We start from the raw sequence: 24,109 nt of genomic DNA on the forward strand, positions 1-24,109 counted from the left end.
CTCATGGCTTCTTCAAATGAGGTGGGATCATCCTCCATTTGAAATTACTTAGTGTTATACACTTCATAATCAGCAGAAATAGCTAATTTTTCTAACTCTTTGAGACCTTCTAGGGGCCTTCACATTTGGCACAACTTTTGTTTGAGGCTGTTGTTGCTCCCCCTCATGTGTGGCAATAGGTTCTATAGGATCCTGAGGAACAGGTTCCTCATCGTCATTCATTGTTGCCACAGGTAGGATAACAACAGGTGCTGGCACCACAGTATCTAGCACTGTCGGTGCAGCAATAGCAGGTAGTGAGAAAAATAGCTCATGAATCATTGGAGTGGACGCATACACCCGCTCCACTTCAAGGACAATTTCTCGAGCTACCATGCTCCTCCTCATCTTTTCATCCTATAGGAAAACAGCGTGTCTCGTTTCCACAAACTTTGTATGTCTCTCTGGACAGTGGAAAACGAAAATCTTTTGACTTTTCTGTGTTGCCAATGAAATGGCACCTTACTGTTTTAGGATCTAACTTCTCAATGTTTGGGTTAAATACTTTAGCCTCAGCAGGGCTCCCCCACACACACGCAAGTGGTTTAGTGAGGGTACACTTTCTGTCTACAACTCATATGGTGTTTTGGGCACCGATTTACTTGATACTCTTTTGAGAATATGAATGAGGTTTTTAACGCCTCCATCCACAGGCTCAACTATAAGGTGGAGTAACTTATCATACTGCCCACCATATCCATCAGGGTACGATTGATTCTTTAGCTACTCTTTTCTGCTGAGGTTCACCCGGTATAGAATACTAGGCTACTATGCTATTCTTTTAGGGTATGCCGACCGTAGTACTCTCCCACGGTCAGACCTGACTATCTTAATCTTTAATATCTTAAATTTATCTAATGCTTCTGTTCTTTCTTTGATTGGATAAATATAGCCATAATGGGAGTAATCATCTGTGAATGTTATGAACGAATCATTACCATCCACACTCTTTACAGGAAACTGACCACAAATGTCTGTGTGAATAATCTGTAGAATTCCTACGCTTTGTTTGTCATCTTTTCTTAATTCTTTTACATACTTTCCTTTTATGCATTCTCTGCATTATTCTAAAACTGAGAGCTCTAATGGAGGAAGAATATCATTCTTGACTTGTCTTTCCATTCTCCCCCTCGAAATATGGCCTGAACGACAGTGCCATAATTTTGACAACGCATCGTGAGCTCTCTTAACCATTTCTAGAGTAACTGAAAGTGCATCTAGCCCTTTAGTGGGTTTTGGATGATTGAATGACAACATGATTAAAGAACTAACCCGTTTGCTAAGTGTGGACAGGTAATAGGTTATCTCACAGGTACTTAATGAAAGCCAAAATGATGTGTTGTTGTATAAACAATCTAGTTCAAGCACAAGACAACAATGCAAATGGAATTTATGCAAATGCTTGTTTATTGTGGGATTTCCATATACTATGTGAAAGCAAGCTCGTGAGTATTAGTTAATGAGACATGAGGGATTGCATATGGAATGGTCTCATATTTGAAGCTTGCTAAATTGAAATGAAAAAGATAATAATATATATGAATGAATGATTCAACACAAGATGTGACTTAATGGCTTGAGATGGTGAAGATAGCAAGGAAAGGCTTCGAGGTACTAAGCAAGGGTGAAGGGCAAGCGACGGCTTGGCGGCCGAAGAACCTAGCTAGGGTGAAGAAGAAAGTACTTGCATTTAGTTGAGGTACTAATCAAGCTAAGATGGTCATATTGATGTGAAGGATCAAATCTATATTGGACAAGTTGATTAAAGTGACTTGATGCATTTGGAGTTATTCATATTTGATGAATGGAATCAAGTCACATGCTCAAGATGGCTATACTCAAGTGAAAAGATCAATATTGACATGTTGGCACCCTCACTTGATGAAGATTGAAAGACACGGCATCAATTTAAAGAAGATCAACTCAAAAGGTTTAATTTCGTTTTTCTTTTGATCTTGAGTTAATAGGTATGCCGTACTATTAAGAGGGATGCAAGTTTAGGTGGTCTGAGGAAGATAGAGTGCTCAAGCATAATAATTAAATCAAAAGAGAGATACTCTAGCACTTCATGAGCACATAGAATAATTTTCTTTGACTGTCGATGTCGGAAGTCCCGACGTAAGCCGGAACTCCCGACAATCGGAAGTCATGACTCTTGCCGGAAGTGCTGACTCCCAGTCATAGCCTGCGTGGCGACTGTGGACATCGGAAGTCCCGACGTGAGTCGGAACTCCCGACAGTCGGAAGTCCCGACCCAAGCCGGAAGTCCCGGCATCAATGGTTCTACTGACCTGCTGACTATGCCCGTCGGAAGTCCCGACGTTTGTCGGAAGTTCTGACCATCGGAAGTCCCGACGTTCGTCGGAAGTTCCAACGTTGGCTGTCTCGAGTGGACTTTGACCTCGCATGAACAGTGTTTTCTTCATATGTCGGAAGTCCCGAGATCTGCGTCGGAACTCCCGACGTAGATCTGAACGGTTAGATTTTACCTTGGAGTATATATACCCGTCTCCTCCATTCTAACCGTTGCCCACTCATTTCATTGCAACAAACACTCGACCAAAACAGCCCCCAAGCATTCTAGGCTCGCCACTCTTCTCTCCTTTGCCTCCAACTTCAATTCCTAAAGGGTTTGAGTGATTGGAGAGTGGATTGAGTGAGAAAAACACTTTGAGCAAGCTTGAGCACTTGATTTCTTCGTCAAGCCAGGTTTGATTTGCATTTGTTACTCTTGGGGATTTTCCCCTAGCCGGCGAGGCGTCGCCCAAGAGCTTCCATCTTGTGGAAGAGCCTTGGGAAGTTTGTATTACCCTTGTTTTCTAGTGAAGAAACTCAAGTGACCTTTGTGGTATCCTTGAGTGAGGCAAGGAGGTGGAAGAGACTCCGACCAAAGTGGTCACCTCAACAACGAGGACGTAGGAGCTCCTTTGTGGGGCTACCGAACCTCGGGATAAATTCTTGTCTCCCGCGTGCTTGTTGTTGTTGTGATTTGCTCGAATTTACATGTATTTGGTTATCTTCCTCTCTCTAGCTATTTCTTAGGGTTTGGGCCTCGATCTACGGAGTGGTGGCTTATCAACGTCAAGAGAGTGACCCAACACCTTACCTTACCACTAGGAAGTGGGTTTGTAAGTCATCGGCATCACAAAGTTCATTTTAGCACTTGTAGTTCATTTCCCGTAGGGGTAGGAAGTGCTGACAGTTTGCGTTGGAAGTTCTGACCTAAACTGTCGGGACTTCTGACACGTCGGAAGTTCTGACCCAAACGTCGGGACTTCTGACACGTCGGAAGTTCTGACCCAAACTGTCGGGACTTCCGACATTAACTGACTAGTGCATTTTGATTCAACTCTTTGGTTGCCGCTGTTTGGCTCCCTAAGTTTATCTAGTATCTTTTATACACTTTGTGGCTAACTTGTGAGGGGTTGTATTACTCTGATTTGGAGTTTCCATTTTGGAAACTCCTATTACTAATCATTTCCGCTTTTAAAGGTGTTGATTTTTCAGAAACGCCTATTCACCCCCCCTCTAGGCGACATCCTAGATCCTTTCAATTGGTATCGGAGCGAGGTTCTCACCCAAAGCTTCACCGCCGTGAGAAAAGGATGTCGACGCCTATCAAGTTGGAGCCGATGCTTCTCCAAAATGATGGTTCAAACTTTCTATCTTGGTCAATTCATGTACTCAATGCTTTTAGAGATATTAGTCCTCTTGTTGAGCATATTGTGTTTGCAAGCATACCTCTTCCTATAGTTGATTGGAGCAACTATAAGAATTTATCAAAAGAGGAAGAGATATGCGTGCAACTAAATGCTCAAGCTATTAATATCATTTTGAGTACATTGAGTGCAGAGGTTTAAGATGAGGCAATATTCAATGGACAACCACCTCCGGAGAGTGCTCATCTCATTTGGACCAAACTCATTGAGTTATATGGAAAATCCAAATGCGATGATGCACTTGAGGTCAAGTCAATGGAAAATATGTCCATTATGTCTTCATGCAGCGAAGAAGCCTCACAAGATCTCAAGAGCGCCGAGCCGGAGCAAGAGGTGCAAGCCGAGGTGACTACGTTGTCTGCAAGCGCATGCCGGACGTGTCCGGTATCCCTATCAGACGCGTTCGGTATGGCTGAGGCAGCCGGACAACAGGCAGTCTATGATGATGAGGCTCAAGCCCGGTGGCGGCCAAGTGATGAGTCAACCTCAGTATCTCATGATACTCATCACTTATGTCTCATGGCCAGGAAAAGCAAGAAGAAGGCTAGCAAGAAAGATCAAGCTAAGGAGATAGCACGAGTAGATGATCAAGAAGAGAGTGATATTGAAATTGAAGATAGCTACACTCTTGATCATCTAAGCAACAAAGACAAGCTCATTCTCATGAAGCTAGTTGAGAAGAATGATGAGCTAGAGGAAGAGAATGAGAAACAAGAGCAATCACTTCAAAATCAAGAAAAGTTTCTCATCTCCAAATTGCAAGAGCTAAAGGCCATAAATGAGAGGTATGAAAAATTATCAATTGAGCATGCTTTAGTTACTAACTCCTCTTCTAGTGTTTCACAACTAGAGAAGGAAAACTTTGAGCTCAAGGCAAAATTAGATGAACTCTCAAGCAAATATAATGTGCTACAAGCAAACTATGTTCATCTCAAGTGCTCTCATGAAGAATTAGTAGAATCAAGCATCATGCTTGAGGTGGCTCATGAGGTTGTGATTACAATGGTAAAATCATCTCAACCTCCTACTCACACACTCACTTGTACACAATCTCAATTGAATATTTCTTGTGCTAATGAGTGTGCTTCTCAAGCAAGCCAATCTTCGATTGAGCAAAAATTTATAGAAAACATAGAGCTCAAAGAAGAGGTGAAAAGATTAAAGAAAGATGTGATTCGATTGAAGGGTAAGGATAAAGCACAACCTTCTCAAGATAACCGTGATAACATGATGAAGAAGCTTGAGAAGGGTTCAAACCTTGCTTCCTTCAAAACCCAACAAAGGAATCACATTTCAAGCAAGGCCAACACAACCAAGAGCAAGAAACATGGAAAAAGTATGTGCTATGGTTGTGGATTGTATGGACATGAGTGGGCTACGTGTCCACATAAGAATTGGGCCGACAAGGTTGAAGCCGCCACTCAAAAGGCTTTAATCAAGGAGGCCAAGCAAGTGAAGAGTGATGGACAAAGCGCTTGTCTCATGAGCAAGAAATTGGGGCATCCTACTAAGAAATGCCCAATATATCAAGAGTCAAGAAAGGTAGCCCAAGTTGCAACAAGAAGATGCTATGGATGCAATGAGATGGGCCACAAGGTTGATAGATGTCCATACAAGCAAAACAAGCATAAAGCAAACAAAGGTCGCATATGCTATGCTTGTAAAAGAAAGGGGCATCTAAGCTATGATTGCCCAAATGGTAACATCCCTAAGCCGAACACATTTGTTTATAATAATATGCTTAGAAGACCACAAAAGGAGTTAGCACTAGCAAGGTGATGTGTTCACCACAAACTAGTACTAAGGCCATTTGGGTGCCTAAGCACTTGTTGACTAACCCAAAAGGACCCAACAAGAGTTGGGTACCAAAATGTGCTTAGGTTGATAATGTAGGTACTTGGTGGTGAGATGAAAGCTTCGGGATGGTTGAGCAAGTAAATTGAAAATATTCACTCAATCTATCAATCAATTCTTATCATAATCTTATATATGGTTGACCCGAAGATAAATCAATGACCATATCGTTTACTTCATCTCTACCATTGGTAACAAGTACCTAAAGACCTTATAGGATAGCCACTTTGTGTTTAGTGCTCAATGGCTCACAAATAAGCATATTTGTGAAATAATTAGAAGTGACTAATTAGTTTTATTTAATCATTATCATATTTGCCATGTGATGCTTTTAATGGCTCTCTAGTAGAGCAATGCATTTGTTCAGATGCAGGCATACAAGAAGTACTAGAGCTAAAACGAAGAATCACAAGCAGCGCTTCAATTGTTTCTGTCCTGCGCCTACCAGACATGTCTGGTATGGCCAGGGTAGAAAGGAAAAGTGTTTATGTTCTTCACATGCTGGACGTGTCCGGTATGTCTACCGGACGTGTCTGGTATGGTAGGAGCCAGAGCACTAATTGGGATGCAATTGAGGTTTGATCCATATGATTTCATATATCCTTAATTTGCTCAGAAGCTTGTGATCTATCAAACCTAAGTGGGTTGTGAGTATGTCTCAACGAAATTTAAATATGGCAAATTACTTTGTGTTGGTCAAAATAGAAAATTGACTCCCAAATTCTTAAAAGAATAAAGTGCTTGTTGAAAGTCAGTCAAATTACTTGTGGTACTTATTTAGGGGGAGCTCAGTTTCTATTTTGTACCATTGTGGACTAACAAATTTATCTAGTATTATTTGTAGTCCTTTGGATGAAAATTGATTTCATATATGGTATGATTATTTGACAAGTGAGGTCAACATGATGTTGTCATGCCATGTATTATCTCAGTGGTGATATTGTGGACTAACAAATTTATCTAGTATTATTTGTAGTCCTTTGGATGAAAATTGATTTCATATATGGTATGATTATTTGACAAGTGAGGTCAACATGATGTTGTCATGCCATGTATTATCTCAGTGGTGATATTGTGGGCTCAAGATAAAGGTATGTATTTACATACATGCATTGTAAGTGCATCTAAGGCCCTTTATATGCTAGTGTGTGCATTTGTGTGATATAGGATAGATGTTTTTCAAAATCCCTAACTAGCATGTGTAGGTGGTGTGGTTTTTGAAAATCATGTGGTTTTTGGGTCTTTGTGACCTAGTCATGTCATATTATGATTATTGCTACCCTTGGTTGATTATTTGCCTAATCACATGTGACATGGTTCTCTCAAGTCCATAAAAATCCCTATGTCCGTCTAAAATCTCTCTCAAGTTTTTGAAAATCATAATTTTGCCAAATATTCGAAAAAGAGAAAATCAATTCTTGGCTAATTCATGTCCCCTAAGTGAGAATCCTAAGCCTATTTCAATTGATGCAAATATTATGCCTAGGAAGGTTTGTTATTGTACCTTATTGGTTAGTATTGCAAAAATTCCGCTATTCATACTAATGCTATGCCTAAGTATGTTGCGTCTAACATGAGAGGACCCAAACTAGTTTGGGTACCATCGAAAAGCGGATGATCGTTTGTAGGTACCATGGCATTGGAGACTTGATTCAATGAAATTATTATTGTTCATCTTATGTTGAGTCAAGTATTGAAACCTAGTGCAATTATATCCCAATGCCAAGTCAAAATTGAGTGAAGTCCATATGCTATCAACATACAAGTGTCATATTCAAGTTGTGGGGATTTATTGATATATTTGAGGGCCTGCAAATAAGTGGAGTTAAAGCTTGCAAAGATGATCATAAGCTATCAAGATATATCTCTTGTTGATCAAAGTTTATTTGGGTGCATATGAGTTAATTGAATTGGATATATATGCATATGTTGCTTGCTATGAGATGCTTGAATGGATTAAATGCTTAAGTAATCAAGTTTGAAGTTGGTTTGATTGGATATGTTCATAAGATTTCTTCTAGTAAGTGGTTTGAATGGACATATGCCTTGTGAGAGTATTCAAACAAGTTGATTTCAAGTTTGGTTCAATTTGAAGAAAAATAGCTCAATTATTAAAATCTGTCCAATATTGAAAATCTAAGGTAGCAGTGATCATAGACATGTTTGAGTAACCAAATCTATTTGTATTGGCTTGAAATTTGGTCTACATGCTCTACACTTATGGTATTAGTTGCTGTGCAAACTTCATGAGATTTGGATAAGTGATACTTCGGATTTGGAGTAGATTTTGTCAGCTATAGTGCAGCAGTTTTCAGCATGTAGCAGTGTGGAAAGATGTGAAATCTGGTAGCAAGATAGAAGTCAAAAGAAGCTCAAATTTTTACAGCTACTAGAAGACTTAGTGTGTCACATCTTCACCAAATTTCGTGGTTTTTGGATATGTACTTTGGGAGATATGATTTATTCTTTGAAGAGTACAGAATCTGTCAGGAAAGTGACAATTATTGGATTGATCAAAAGTCACTTAGATTCAAAGGTCCTCAAATTAGAACCATATCTATAAGTGATTGAAGTACCTATGTTTTGGTTTTGGTTTGAGATAGAAGCATGACAAATGATGAGTACAAGACAATTTGTTTGAAGAGTGTATCTGGTACACATTTGGTACTCAAGCTAGAGATCAAGACCAAGATCAAGATGAAGATGAAGTTTAAGTTCTAGTGATAATTGGAGATCTTTTGATAGAAACAAAAGGACTTAAACAAGTAGAAAGAAAAGGACTTAAAGAAGGATTCAAAGTTATTCATCAAATTAAGTCCAACAATATGGATCAATCAAACAAAATCTTTCAAGTGGATCAAGTGATTTCCTTTCAAGTTATTTCAAGTGAGTATCAAGGATGATTCTTTGGACAGAGGTCACTTCGCTCTAGGCTTGGATGGCTAAAATTGAAGTGGTAATCTAAAGGGACATTTGAGGTACTTGGTTGAAGAAAATCAAGAGATTGGTCTAGAAAGCAAGCAACACTCAAAAGAGAACAAGTCATGAAATTTCAAGTGGTATCATGAAATTTCAAGTGGTATTACAAGTGGTGCATCTTTTAGTTCTCTCAAGCAAGCAATGATCAAAGAAGAAGCAAGCCAACCACAACAAGAAGAGTGCACTTGATCATTAGTGATTCTCAATTCATATGGGTGAAGAATAGGAATTCAAAGAATTGGTATCTATTGGTCTTCACTAAGCTTATAAATGGACTTCATGGTGCTATTGGAGAAATGAATTGAAATCTATATGACTATCTTCCTCTCCAATATAGCAAAGGTATCATTGTATTGTGTATGATCATTTTTCATCCCTTATTAGTATGCGGTTAGTGCATATAGTACATGCTTATAGGATCATGCATTACAAATGAAAATTTTTAGATTCATAGACTACCACTATTGCTTGAATGATTATATAATCTAGTGGTTAGTGTATAAGTTTATTCATGAGCTAGTAAACCCATGTACTTGATCTATTTTGAATTGCAAATAAGTGACAAGTACAACCTCTTTAAGATGACAAAGGGGGAGAGGTTAATACAAAGGGAGAGATTAGTACAAAGTTTGAACCTTAAACACCCTTTGTACTTTGTGTGACAGCTTGTAGCCTCTTTGTCCTTAGTATGTCATTGTTGGACCTTTGTGGTGATAGATGACAAAGGGGGAGAGAGACTGATTAAAGCTTCAAGGTAGTCTCATTTGCTTATCTTTGTACCTGAAGATATGTACTGCAGGCTGTCGTTTCTTGTTTTTGAGCTTCATTGATGTATCTTGGATTTGAGATAGATTGTATCATGTGAGAGATGAGACTCACTTATGCTTTATCTAAATATCTCTTGAGATATGATCTTTTTTTTATATATCGGTGGTTTCTGGACTTGAGAAAATGTGTAATGAGTGCTATGTGTGAATTACATGTGTTATATTTATTTTCATAAGGACTATGCATGCTAGAATGAAAATATTTGATGTGATGCCTTTATATTTATTCTTGTGTGATATATCTTGTCATATGCATCACGGTTTAATTTTGTCACACACACATGCACCCCACGGATGCAATGATTTAGGAGGAGTCTCCTGTATGTTCTAGTATGTGCAATTGACATTTGAGGTCATTTTGTGAATTCTAATCATAAGCACATATTAAGGGGGAGCCTCTCATAAATCATTGAACCCAAAAGTTTAAATGTTTATATTATTTTGTAAGCTTTAATCAAGTTGTCATCAATCACCAAAAAGGGGGAGATTGAAAGTGCATCTAGCCCTTTAGTGGGTTTTGGATGATTGAATGACAACGTGATTAAAGAACTAACCCGTTTGCTAAGTGTGGACAGGTAATAGGTTATCTCATAGGTACTTAATGAAAGCCAAAATGATGTGTTGTTGTATAAACAATCTAGTTCAAGCACAAGACAACAATGCAAATGGAATTCATGCAAATGCTTGTTTATTGTGGGATTTCCATATACTATGTGAAAGCAAGCTCGTGAGTATTAGTTAATGAGACATGAGGGATTGCATATGGAATGGTCTCATATTTGAAGCTTGCTAAATTGAAATGAAAAAGATAATAATATATATGAATGAATGATTCAACACAAGATGTGACTTAATGGCTTGAGATGGTGAAGATAGCAAGAAAAGGCTTCGAGGTACTAAGCAAGGGTGAAGGGCAAGCGACGGCTTGGCGGCCGAAGAACCTAGCTAGGGTGAAGAAGAAAGTACTTGCATTTAGTTGAGGTACTAATCAAGCTAAGATGGTCATATTGATGTGAAGGATCAAATCTATATTGGACAAGTTGATTAAAGTGACTTGATGCATTTGGAGTTATTCATATTTGATGAATGGAATCAAGTCACATGCTCAAGATGGCTATGCTCAAGTGAAAAGATCAATATTGACATGTTGGCACCCTCACTTGATGAAGATTGAAAGACACGGCATCAATTTAAAGAAGATCAACTCAAAAGGTTTAATTTCGTTTTTCTTTTGATCTTGAGTTAATAGGTATGCCGTACTATTAAGAGGGATGCAAGTTTAGGTGGTCTGAGGAAGATAGAGTGCTCAAGCATAATAATTAAATCAAAAGAGATACACTCTAGCACTTCACGAGCACATAGAATAATTTTCTTTGACTGTCGGTGTCGAAAGTCCCGACGTAAGCCGGAACTCCCGACAGTCGGAAGTCATGACTCTTGCCGGAAGTGCTGACTCCCAGTCATAGCCTGTGTGGCGACTGTGGACATCGGAAGTCCCGACGTGAGTCGGAACTCCCGACAGTCGGAAGTCCCGACCCAAGCCGGAAGTCCCAGCATCGATGGTTCTACTGACCTGCTGACTATGCCCGTCGGAAGTCCCGACGTTTGTCGGAAGTTCCGACCGTCGGAAGTCCCGACGTTCGTCGGAAGTTCCAACGTTGGCTGTCTCGAGTGGACTTTGACCTCGCATGAACAGTGTTTTCTTCATACGTCGGAAGTCCCGAGATCTGCGTCGGAACTCCCGACGTAGATCTGAACGGTTAGATTTTACCTTGGAGTATATATACCCGTCTCCTCCATTCTAACCGTTGCCCACTCATTTCATTGCAACAAACACTCGGCCAAAACAGCCCCCAAGCATTCTAGGCTCGCCACTCTTCTCTCCTTTGCCTCCAACTTCAATTCCTAAAGGGTTTGAGTGATTGGAGAGTGGATTGAGTGAGAAAAACACTTTGAGCAAGCTTGAGCACTTGATTTCTTCGTCAAGCCGGTTTGATTTGCATTTGTTACTCTTGGGGATTTTCCCCTAGCCGGCGAGGCGTCGCCCAAGAGCTTCCATCTTGTGGAAGAGCCTTGGGAAGTTTGTATTACCCTTGTTTTCTAGTGAAGAAACTCAAGTGACCTTTGTGGTATCCTTGAGTGAGGCAAGGAGGTGGAAGAGACTCCGACCAAAGTGGTCACCTCAACAACGAGGACGTAGGAGCTCCTTTGTGGGGCTGCCGAACCTCAGGATAAATTCTTGTCTCCCGCGTGCTTGTTGTTGTTGTGATTTGCTTGAATTTACATGTATTTGGTTATCTTCCTCTCTCTAGCTATTTCTTAGGGTTTGGGCCTCGATCTACGGAGTGGTGGCTTATCAACGTCAAGAGAGTGACCCAACACCTTACCTTACCACTAGGAAGTGGGTTTGTAAGTCATCGGCATCACAAAGTTCATTTTAGCACTTGTAGTTCATTTCCCGTAGGGGTAGGAAGTGCTGACAGTTTGCGTTGGAAGTTCTGACCTAAACTGTCGGGACTTCTGACACGTCGGAAGTTCTGACCCAAACGTCGGGACTTCTGACACGTCGGAAGTTCTGACCCAAACTGTCGGGACTTCCGACATTAACTGACTAGTGCATTTTGATTCAACTCTTTGGTTGCCGCTGTTTGGCTCCCTAAGTTTATCTAGTATCTTTTATACACTTTGTGGCTAACTTGTGAGGGGTTGTATTACTCTGATTTGGAGTTTCCATTTTGGAAACTCCTATTACTAATCATTTCCGCTTTTAAAGGTGTTGATTTTTCAGAAACGCCTATTCACCCCCCCTCTAGGCGACATCCTAGATCCTTTCAGTAACACTCTGTTACCAGCTGCTTTATCAGCTGAGTAGCATGTCTTTGAAGTGTCAGTGAACTGACTCTTTGTTCTATCGAGGTACTCGGTGACCATGTCACATTCTGGGATTGAGCCCACAATTGTAGGTTTAATCATGTTCTTTATTACAGCTAAACATTTCTTGTTTGCAGTGACCCACTTTCTATGCTCAAAAGCCATAGGATATCTTTTGGGATTCAAAATCCCTTTCTTTAGTTGCCCAAGTGGCTTTATTCTCTTTTTGTCTCCCTCACCGGTGCCACAATCTCAGTGGAACACGGTGAGGTGACTACCCAGTCCACCTTAGACAAGATGAAAACTAGGTCAAAACTTTTCTTAACATAAAAATAACCGCATTTGCATGCCTTGATTCCAACGTTGGTCAAAATCAAAATATACAATTATTCTTATACACTAATTCTACATCACCGTTGGGCAGAAATAGAATTAATGCATAAATTTTTAACTTTCACAACTGTTCTTACACACTAATTCTACATCACCGTTGGGCAGAAGTAGAATTAATGCATAAATCATTAAAATTAACATCTGTTCTTATACACTAATTCTACATCACCGTTGGGCAGAAGTAGAATCAATACATAAATCATTAACATTACGATATTGTTATTAACAACGTTGGTCAGAAAATAACAACATCGTAATTCATGACAAATCTCTTTTTCTCCAATTAAATATCACGTTGGTACAAATTAACTGGAGAATAAACAATTTCTTTGGCTGTGGAAAAACTCTCTTTTCCTTGAATTTTATCCACAGGGAATAATGCTTTTTCTATTTTCTTTAATCCATTAATCAATTTCCAGGAAATAAACATTTACTGGAAAAACTTTCTTTTTCTCTAGTTAAATACCATGTCGGTTCAAAAAACACTGGAGAATATACTTTTTCTTTAGCAGCGGAAAAACATATACTCAATTTCTTGAATTTTACCCACAGGACAAAACTCTTTTCTATTTTTCTTTGAGCTATTTATCCATTTTCCAGGAAATAAAACCTTTACTGGAAAATGAAAAAATGAAAAATATGACTCAAATGTTTCACTGTTCTTTCGGCCCGGCCGCTAAAACAGCCTGGCCCCTCTGCTTTGACGCGAGCACTGTGCCCGGCCCAACTCCTTTGACGCGAGTACTGTAGCTCCCAGGCCGCAACCTGGGCCTGGGCTGCCAAAGCTGCGCGGCCGCGCGCGCCCCCATGGGCCGATCGCTGCCCCGTGCAATCTCGGCCGTCCGATGGAGATCGACGGCTGCGCGTCGATTTCGCGCGAACAAAAACCGCGGCCGCGTCCCCCGACCAGAAACCCTAGGCCATTCGCACTCTCTGCTTCTCTCTCTTCTTTATCTCTCAGCGCCGCTCTCTTCTCTCTCAGCATAACCAGCAGCGACCGAGAGGACACCGAGCGAGCGAGCGGGCGGTTGAGCGACCTTGGCACCGTCGCCGGCCCCTTCGCCGGCGCGCGTGCTCCCCAACGGGTGAGCACGCCGCCGTCGAGCGGCCTGGCCGCGGTGCCCCCTTTGCCGAGCCCGGCGAGCAGCAGCCCCGGTTCGGCCTTTCTTCTCCCGCGCCGGCCAAGGGCCGGTTCGGGTGGGTTTCTTCTCCCTTCCCTTTCTCATTCCCCTATTTCTTTTCGATTTGGTTCTTCTCTCATCCGAACTGATGTGGGGAATAGGGTTAGGGTTAGGGTTCGTGTGCCGACCCTGTTCTTTTCCCCTTCCCCTTTTGGATTTGAATCTTGTTCCTCTTTTCCGAACTGGTCATAGATCTAGGGTTCGGAATCCGACCTGTCATCTTTTCTGTTTTGTCTTTTCTTTCTTTTCTTTTGCTTTCATCCGAACGGGAAACTAGGGTTAGGGTTAGGGTTCCGACCCTTCTTTTCTTCTTTCTTTGGAATTTTCTTTCTTTTCTTTTATTTCTTTTCTCTTTTGGATTTATGGTTCGGCTCTGTTCGTCTTAAGGCCGAAACCTTTCTTTTCCCCTTCCTTTAACCCAATTAGGGTTAGGGTTAGGGAGTGTTCGGTTCTTTTCTGTTCTTGTCGTGCGCCGGTGTAGAACAGCGGTGCGGCCATCTTTCCCCCCGCGCGGTGGCGGTGGATTTTCTTTCTTCTTTTACCCGGTTAGGGTTAGGGGCTTACACAGAGGCAACCCGCTCTGGTACCATTGTTAGGATCGTAGGATTGGTACCTCTGTGTTTAACCCATAGATCCATAGTTAGGCTCCTCGACCTTGCGGAGCTTCACCGCAGCGGCAGCGTGGACGCCGTAACCTGGCTCTTGCAGAGCTTCACCGCAGCGACAGCGTGGACGCCGATGCCGCCCTGGATGCAGCCTCGCAGACGCTAGTGCTCGGCGTGGTGGTGAGGCAGTGGGGCGTCGGAGAACCTGCACAGGCGACGGCAGTGGTGGTGGCGGGCTCATCCCGTCGCTGGCAGCACGCTTTAGAATCGGATTAGGATTTCTCTGTAGGTGGGTGTGGCGGCTCCGGTCAACCTCGTAGTCCGAGCCCTCACCCCCCACCTTCCTTTTATGTGTGCTGTGCGACAAAGGGCCCTCCAACCGAATTAGGGTTGGGCTCCCCCGATCAGGGAGCAGAGAGGCCAATAGGCCGTGGCCCAATAAGTCGTTGGGCCTATTGGTGGAGATCAACTAACACCGGTATATATATGCACAACACTGCTTAATGGAATAAAGACAATCATTTGCATCGCTGGCTTTCTTTCGCTCTCCACGTTTAACACACCTGTCCTGGTGGAGGTGGACTGGACTACTGTGAGTGACGTGGATGGTTGATGTCCAAGTCCAACCAAGGTTGCCCATGTAATATTGTCGCCAAAGATACTTGAGCAGCTGAGCTCTGATCTGTTTAAGTGTGTAGCAAAGGAAGAAGGGCGCTGCCAAGCAGCCATGGCTTCCAATGATGAACAGCAGCCAATACATATTCTCTTCTTCCCGTTTATTGCGCCTGGCCACCTCATACCGGTCGCGGCCATGGCCGCCCTCTTTGCTTCACGTGGCATCAAGTGCACCATACTCACCACTCCCGTAAACGCCACCGTTATCCGCTCGGCCGTTGACGAGGCCAACAACGCCTTCCGCGGCACCGACGCCCTGGCGATCCACATCTCCACCATCCCCTTCCCTGATGTCGGACTCCCGCCGGGCGTCGAGAGCGTTGTAGGCATCTCAGAGGCCGACCTCCACAAGTTGCTGGAAGGAGTCCAGCGGCTCCGCGAGCCCTTGGATCGGTTCCTGGCCGAGCACCACCCCGTCCCCGACGCCGTCGTGGTCGACAGCTTCTACCTGTGGGCCGCGGACGTCGCCGCCGAGCACGGCATCCCACGGCTGTCTTTCCTTGGGAGCAGCCTGTTCGCCCGGGCCTGTAACGAATCCCTGCTCCGCAACAACCCGTTCGCGCTCGCTCCAGATGACCCCGACGCCGTCGTGTCCCTGCCGGAGCTGCCGCACCGCGTCGCGCTGAGGCGCAGCCAAGTGATGGACCCAAGAAAGGATCAGCTGCAGTGGGACTACAACCAGCTCGTGCACGCCGCGGACCGGAGGAGCTACGGCGAGGTGTTCAACAGCTTCGCCGAGCTGGAGCCGGACTACGTCGAGCACTACCGCACGACGCTCGGCCGCCGTGTGTGGCTGGTCGGCCCGGTCGCCCACGCCAACGCCAGCGAGGACGACATGCCGCCCGGGGCGGAAAGGTGCCTGCGGTGGCTCGACGAGAAGCCACGCGGCTCAGTTGTGTACCTCGCATTCGGCACACTAGCCAATTTCTCGGAGGCGGAGCTGCGGGAGGTGGCGCGCGGCCTACAGCTGTCCGGCAAGAATTTTCTGTGGGTCATGAAGAGTGGAGGAGCGGACACGACGGCGGATGCATCGGAATGGATGCCCGAAGGCTTCGCCGAGCTGATTGATGTCGGAGCACGCGGCCTCCTCTTCCGGGGTTGGGCTCCCCAGAGGCTTATCCTCGAGCACTCCGCTGTCGGTGGGTTCGTGACGCACTGTGGATGGAACTCGGTGCTGGAGGCCGTCAGCGCTGGGGTGACGCTGGTGACGTGGCCTCGGTACGCTGACCAGTTCTACAACGAGAAGCTCGTCGTCGAGGTGCTCAAGATGGGGGTCGGTGTCGGTGCCGGCGACTATGCCTCCCACCTTGAGGTCCGCCGCGAGGTGATCAGCGGTGTGAAGATCGCGGAAGCCATTGACGGAGTGATGGGTGGGGACCAAGAGGCCGAGGCGATAAGGAAAAAGGCTATGGAGCTCCGTGGGAAGGCTAGGAGCGCAACAGACAAGGGCGGCACTTCGTATGACGATGTCGGAAAGCTGATCCACGAGTTGATGGCTCGCCGGAGATCTGTCCATTCATGACAAAGAACTTTTATAGTGTTTTTTTTATTGGTATCATTGTAATTTTGTAAGTTAGCAGGAATACCATTATTATTCGTCCATTCAGAACCTTATCATTATAATTCTTATCTAGCTTCGAGCTGTCCGGCTAATGGTTTCTACGACTGTAAGCTGCTTTATTATGAGAGGAAAACAATATTCCATAGCTGATAAGCCAGGCTGATAAGTTCAAGCGAATTTTCTACGTATTTAACAGCATTGGGCCCACCCACAGGTGACACAAGGCCATTGTATTTTCGTATGGATCAAAATACTCTGCTACCTCTCTTTCACTCCCCCCCTCCCCCCCCCCCCCCCCCCTCGCTGACGCATGGGCCCTATAAGTTCAAGTAATATTGTTTTTTTATTGGTATCGTACCATTATTATTCGTCTATTTAAAACTTTGTCATTATAATTCTTATCCAGCTTCGAGCTCGGGTAATGGTTTCTACAACTGTAAGCTGACTGAAGCTGATTTATTATGAGAGAAAAAATATTGTTCTATAACTGATAAGCCAGGCTGATAAGTTCAAACGAATTTTCTACGAATTTAACAGCATTGGGCCCACGCTCAGGTGAAACAAGTCCATTGTATTTTCGTAGGACCAAAATACCCTGCTACTTCTCTTTCACTCCCCCCCTCGCTGACGGAGACGATCAGAATTTTGCCCTTATGGGAAGTGGGCTTCGCCCAAATGCTATCAATTTTGTGGGCTTCGCTGAAACGTCCTTATGAAACGAGTCCAACACGCTATAATGCCATTTTGAGTTTTAAGTCTACTTTAAAAAATTTTCAGCCAAAATTTTAGCCTTCAGTGACCATTTTGCCCCTGAGCTCGTTGAATCGGTGGGGGAAAGCGAGCAGAGAGAGAAGTGCGGGCGGTGGTGCTGCTCGCCGCCGGGCACAGAGAGAGACGGTGGGAGACGGAGAGGGGCTTGAGCGGTGGAGCTGCTCACCGCTGAGTAGAGCACCTGGGCGAGCGGCCGGTCGCTGGACTGGCGCTGGGAGCACGCGGCTCTTGTTGCTCGGCCTTCCACGACGAACAAGCAGGAAGAAACGAAGAACTGGAAATCTAGAACAGGAAACCGACGGCCACAAAATCGACGAAAAACTGGACCAAATCAAAACAAATCGCGACCAAACTTTTCACAGGCCATCACAAGGGAGTTGGTGAGCATACTCTAAGAGATCATCGCCCAATTTCAACCCAAACTCCGAGAAAATTAGATCACGGCCAAGAACACGAAAAACTCCCCAAAAACAAAATTCGTTCAATATCTTCGTGCTCGACTCGATTCAATCAAATTCACTTAAGGGGTAGCATCAACTCATGTCATAGCACGAATCTGAGCAAAAAAGAACGAACTAAATCGGTCTCAAAATGAAGAATCGAAGCAAGAACGGGGGAGGGAAAAACTGAGAAAAAAAAAGCTAAACCCTAGAGGAGGTACGCGTTTCATGGCTCTGTTGTCCGTTGTCCGCCTCAAAGGAGGATAGCTTCCGATTTGTCCTCCGTGTCCTTAGTCCTGGAGCAAAGCGGTGCTCAACACTGTATGGCTGGAGGTACGCGTTTGGGCCCGCATGTCATCGAGTGGATGGATAGAAGCAGCAGGGGTATTTTGGGACATACGAGAGGACACTGGTCTTTAGTCAGCTGCGCTCGGGCCCAAAGCTGTTAAATACGTAGAAAATGGCACGATTAAGCTAGACAAGAATTATAATGACAACATTCCAAATAGGTAAATAGTAATGATATTTCTCTGAACTTACAAAATTTCAATGGTACCCATAAAAAAAACCTTTTATAACAGGACCAACCAAGCCATTGCGGCCAAAGCCAGGCGCCTCCACTGTCCCGACGCTCATCGTCACCATCCACGACACCAGCCATCTTTTTCTACTCGGGTTTTTGACTAGAAGTTGTGTTGGTGTGGTCATCGGTGACTGCCTGACTTGTCGTGAGCTTGGGGTCGGACGGCGACTCATTATTTAGGCCACGTTCAGTAAGAATCATATGTGTAGAGAAGTTTTCCAGCCTAGTACAAATTTGTGAAGCAAAGCATTTGGCTGGAAATAGATCTCAGATAACCGAACGAGGCCTTAAAGGGATAGCAGCATATGTGTAGAGAAGATGAGCAGTTGGAGCCGTGGAGGGAGACCAGACCAGCGGACTGTAAGAATCATTTTGCGCACCAATACTGGAAACGGAGAGCATCTCCTGAGCTACCGACGTGAATATTCGTTTCGGATCTTTAGCTACGCTTGAAAGTAAGGTGTTTTTTTAGAAAGACGGCAAAAGCTTTACAAAATTTTTATTAGACGAGGAAAAAAAAGGGGAATAACAAAGACAAAATAATTACAACTGAATAGGAAAGCTTAGGAAAACAACTAACACGGCACACAGACCGTCCATCCCACTGAAAGCAACTCCCAACAAAGAAAAAGAACCGGAAAAACTACAGAACTCAACAACTAAAAAGCCGACAAGGCACAGAAACAATCATATGCCAACCATAACCGAGACACTAGAAAGGACCTGACTAAAACTACTCAGCTTGTACATTTGATCTGTTTGCCAACTGGTATTGCTCAATGTCCACCCTACGAAGAAAGGCTACTTGTCTTGGTTGCAAAGGTGTGTTCTGAAATGTCCTTCGATTTCGTTCCTTCCATACGTTCCACCATAAATAGATCATGACTCCGTCGAAAACTCTTCTTTGGTTTCGCTCAATTTTAGTGCGGCATCTACGCTAGTGGCTGTGTAATGATCCGTTTGTTGCGACATAATCTAGCATCGATAGTCCAAGCCATTGTTTCAAGAATGACCAAACTTGTTTCGAGAAAACACAATCCTTGCATAGGTGAGTTGGAGTCTCTGGAGCGCTACCACAGAGCTTGATAGTAAGTGATGATGTGGCTTCATCAAATCACATGAAAATCTGGATATCGCTGTGTTGCACCAGAGCTCACTGTGTTGTGCTACCGGAGGAGAGAGGGAGCGCTGGGGACGTCTTCGGGGGCAAGCGGGGCCGCTCCCGAGCGACAGAGGGAGGCGAGGCAAGGCAGAGCAACGCGCCCGCACGACTGGGGCTGGCAGAGGCGGACGACCGAGGGAGACGGAGGCGGAGCGTCGAGGGAGACAGAGTCGGGTGGAGTTCTGTGCGAGTGCGGGAGAAGCAACGAAGGCAACAATAGGATGGGGCCTAGACATGAGCCTCTATAAATGGGGTCTTCGGGGAGGATTTGGGCGTCCAACTAAATTTGGGGCTTAAGTAGGGGCTTTGCTAGAGCATGATTTTTTTTTGTTTATACACTCATATTTAGCTATGGGGATTCAAGTAGACGTCCTGCTGGAGTTGCTCTTAGGTATGGTAGATGAGCTATTTATTGAGCAACTCTCCTGGACACCTAAATCAGGGCCCTACTTTTAATCTGGATATTCCCCTACTTTTGTTGGCCTATATTTTTGCTTTGACTCCAACACGAGCACCCATATTTGGGCTCTTAAATTCATTCCGGCAGACAATGATAAACGGGACCCGCTCATCATTTTCTCTTTCTTCCTTCTACTATCTACAGGGCACCGTGAGCAGGGGGCGCAGCGGCCATGGCCGAGGCCGCTCTCGCGCGACGGAGGGAGGCGGACGGCCTCTCCCACGCGGCGAAGGGAGGGCGAGCTCCCCGCGGTCCTCCTCGTGGTCGCGTGAGCAGGGCGCGAACGCCGCGAGCAAGGGCTGGAACGGCCATGGCCAGGGCCGCTCCTGCGCGGCGGAGGGAGGCGGGGGGGGGGGGGGGGGGGGGGGGGGGGGGAGCACTCAGGAATGGGGTCCTTGGGGGATCCGGGTGCCTACCCAAACCTCGGGTCTCTGGTAGAGGGTCCTGTTGGAGTTATGTTTTTGCCATATTTAGCTACGAGGGGCTCAACTAGAAGGTTCGCTGGAGTTCTTTCATTTTAGAATCCTCTTCCTTTAGGTCAAGCCCAACGCACCAGCGTGGCAGGTGCTTCTGCAGATCCACGTAGGCTTGGATGCTATTTGGAGGAGAGAAGAAGTTAGACTGTGGTTTCGCATAGGGTCAGCTTGACTTGTAGAAGAACCGTTCGCTCCATCTGATAAAAGAACCGAAGCAATTACCAGAGCATATATAGCGATGGAGAAAAAAAGATGTTGGCTTGAAACAAAAGGCAAAGGCGGAGAGGGACCAACGGCTAAAAGTAAAGGACGAAAGCGAGGCGAATGACATGCGAAAGACAACCAGCGTTGTGGGTTTGTCGTCTTGATGTATCCTAGTCTATGTGGAGAGAATCTTTTTACTCAGACCACTACACCTAACAGCCTGCGTTGATCATGCTCTTAGGGACCTGGAGGGAGTGGGAGCTAAGAGCATCAGCAGTGGTGAGTTGATCATGCTCTTAGGGACCTGGGCTATGCACCCTGTTCGTTTATTGGTTTTAACCAGCCCAAACCAGCCAGTCAATCGTATTTTCCACTCACAATAAACCAGTATCAGCCAATCCAAATTAACTTATAAATCAACCAGTGAATAGGCCGATGGGCTTGTTGCCCGGCTGGCTCGAGGGATGCTTTTGCTTTGGTGCGTGCTTTGCCGCGGCTCCGCTTGTCGCACCGACGCTCGCAACTCGACTAGAGGTCCAACTGTCCAAGGCTGCCCCACGTCTCCACCAGTCACCAGACCACCAGCAGGTCAGCTTTATTAGGCGTGATTCAGCTAGCATGTTTGTCTATGCTATCGGGCTATCCCCCACCCCACCCGCAACTCTGCAAGATATTTGCGCCGCGTAGCGTAGGAGTACTCCTGCTCCTACTTCATTGCTTGCAATTCAAACCAGACCAAACGCCCGCTCCAACCCAACCCAATCCCTTTTTTCGCCGCATTTATTATGCGCGCCTGCGCCAACCGCGCTGCGGAAAGCTTCGGGCCACCTCAAAGATGCACAGGCAGCTCAGCCTCTCCGCCAGCCCCAAGCAGCACCAGCAGCAGCAGCCTCCTGACGGCAGCGGCGGCGACGCGGCGCAGGCGATGGCGGTGGCGGAGGACGAGTCGTCGGCCTCGCACTCCAAGGCCAGCAGGGGGGCGAGGGACGAGAGGGCCATCCACCTCATCCCGCTGCTCACCTTCCTCTGCTTCCTCCTGCTCTTCCTCTGCTCCCACGACCCGTCCGCTGCCGGTACGTACGTTCCTCTCCTCCGGTATGTGATGGTATCAATGTGTGGACCGTTTGTCATTTTGCCTTCTGTTGCTGTTTTCTAGACATGTCGAGCTTCTCTGGAGGTGGTGGCGGTGCAAGATCTGGGAACCGGAGGTTAAGGATGTTTTAGACTGCTTTAGCCATTGGAGTATTATCCGATGCGCATGTTGTACTTCACTCCTTATCCAGCAGTAACCATGTATGGGACCAACACTCTGTTCGCTTGATCGTATCAGTCATGCTTATCAGCCAGCCATGATGTAGTGTTTTTCTCTCGTAACAAAACATCATCAACCGGCTTATAAGCTACAGAAACGATAAGCGAACAAGGTGATACAGTATGCCACCACACAAAAAGAGAATGCTGTTGCTTTGCTTTGGTAGTACTCGTCAGCATTTTCCTGATCATTTGAGTTGGATTCTCAAACAAAATACTCCTACAGAGGAATGGATAAAAACACTTCACCGAACACAACATGAAGAGATGGCAAGGGGCCCTGGGCATAAATATGCTGAGCTGAACCATGTGATGTGATGACGCTCGCGCATGGCATAACTAGCCTGTTCGCTTGCTCGTAAACGATCATAAATTTCCAGCCAGGAACAATGTTTTTCTCTCACACCAAACCAGCCAGCAGTAAATAATCCACAATACGATACGGTCTCCCGAACAGGCTTATGCTGTCTGAGTTTTGGAAGGTCCTGCTTGGACTGTGATGGCCCAATAAACCTGGCCTTACCCACACTCCACACGTCAAGCAGTGCATGTCAATGGCATTCCAAAATTCAAAACCAAACAATTCCAGCTGAGACATGGTCTCAACACAAAATGCCTTTGTAGTAAGAGCCAAATGAGCATAAATAAGGACACCACATTCTGTTCTGGAAAGGGCAGACCCAGTGCCAGAGGCTCCCACATGAGTGGGGAAATGGGAAAGGGAAAAACCGAGGCAAGCCTTACCACCGCAAAATCTGCGGAGAGACTGCTTCGAACCCGTGACCCGGTGATTCAGTGAGACAGCTCTCACCACTGCACACCAGGCCTGCCCTTCACATTCTATTCTTTTTGTGTTTCATAAAAAAGGAAAGGACAGCCTCATAACAAAGGTTGAAATAAACAGCTGCGGGAACAGTTATAGCTCTCAGATACTAAGTCTGAGCAAATCCTCACAATGAGAAGGAATTGCACAAGACAACTCGGGTTGCAGCATCATGGAAATCACGTCTGAAGAACAATAAACATTGTTACTACAATCATACCATGTGACTGTTAATACTGGCAGAATGGTAAGTCACACGAGAATAGAAGTGTCTGACGGGCAGTATCATGGCAACAACAGACAGGATACAGGAGAAAGTGCAAACATGAAAAAAATGTTATATATAGACCATGCACCTGTACAAGTAATGATTTATTTTGCACATGCCAGGAAAACATACTAAACAGCATCGCAATATACAGTATTGGATCTGTTATTCCCTAGAAAAATAGGAAATGTAAGTAACCTTAAAGACAGGATTTAGACCAGGGTTCAAAATTTCGGCGAAATTTCGCGAAATTCGGTAATTTCGGTGGTGGCCGAAAGAAAAATCCGAAATTTTGTAATACACTAATACATGTGTTATATAACTTTAGACTCAATTTTTTATTGTTTATATTGCATATTTTTGTATTCAATAGATGTGTAGTCATAAATCATACTAATATTTGTTTAGATTTAAATGTTTTTTTAGAAAAAGCATACTTCATGTGCTAGTCTCTAAAAAAATTTCGCCGAAATTTCGGCCGAATTTCGCGAAATTCGGTAGTTTCGGTGGTGGCCGAAATTTTTGCAATACCGAAATTGAAAAACCTGATTTAGACTCAGTAGTACGGTCAACTCACCGCAAACTGGAACTGCAGCTCTGAGAAGACACAGTGCAGAGTTCACAACTGTGAGAATGTCTAGATCAAAGCATGAATAGATATTTTATGATATTGATACCATCAATCACTGCAAGAAATGATCAATAAGATCAATTGGAAAAAAAAATACCAGGGTTAGAAGTTTTGACGAAGAAATAACTGGAGGAATGTGAATTTCTTGAGTAGAAGCATGATGTACCCATCTTTTACCAAATACTCAAGCAGATAAGACAGCACTTTCTAGACTAGTCCCTACTATGAAATTATTAAAGATAAAGGCATCTACTGCATTGCATCACATGCAGACAT

General features: G+C 44.6%; 2 protein-coding genes across 2 annotated transcripts; both read left to right on the forward strand.

The window, feature by feature from the left end:
* The first annotated feature begins 15,125 nt into the window (after window positions 1-15,125).
* LOC136552669 (scopoletin glucosyltransferase-like) lies at window positions 15,126-16,878 on the forward strand. The gene has a single exon (XM_066544230.1). The coding sequence runs from the start codon at window positions 15,196-15,198 to the stop codon at window positions 16,663-16,665; it is 1,470 nt and encodes a 489-aa protein (XP_066400327.1). The 5' UTR covers window positions 15,126-15,195; the 3' UTR covers window positions 16,666-16,878.
* Window positions 16,879-21,522: 4,644 nt separating this feature from the next.
* Window positions 21,523-22,280, forward strand: LOC136552671 (uncharacterized). The gene is made up of 2 exons (XM_066544231.1): window positions 21,523-21,873; window positions 21,957-22,280. The coding sequence occupies exons 1-2, from the start codon at window positions 21,636-21,638 to the stop codon at window positions 22,022-22,024; spliced, it is 306 nt and encodes a 101-aa protein (XP_066400328.1). The 5' UTR covers window positions 21,523-21,635; the 3' UTR covers window positions 22,025-22,280.
* The last annotated feature ends 1,829 nt before the right edge of the window (window positions 22,281-24,109 follow it).

This window comes from Miscanthus floridulus, chromosome 4 (assembly GCF_019320115.1).
Source record: "Miscanthus floridulus cultivar M001 chromosome 4, ASM1932011v1, whole genome shotgun sequence".
Classification (NCBI taxonomy): domain Eukaryota; kingdom Viridiplantae; phylum Streptophyta; class Magnoliopsida; order Poales; family Poaceae; genus Miscanthus; species Miscanthus floridulus.

Excerpts from the sequence above, each read along its gene's own strand:
- LOC136552669 (XM_066544230.1), top strand. The coding sequence starts at position 15,196 with ATGGCTTCCAATGATGAACAGCAGCCAATACATATTCTCTTCTTCCCG.
- LOC136552671 (XM_066544231.1), top strand. The coding sequence starts at position 21,636 with ATGCACAGGCAGCTCAGCCTCTCCGCCAGCCCCAAGCAGCACCAGCAG. Across the intron at positions 21,874-21,956 it reads CCACGACCCGTCCGCTGCCG|ACATGTCGAGCTTCTCTGGA; the intron begins GTACGTACGTTC and ends GCTGTTTTCTAG.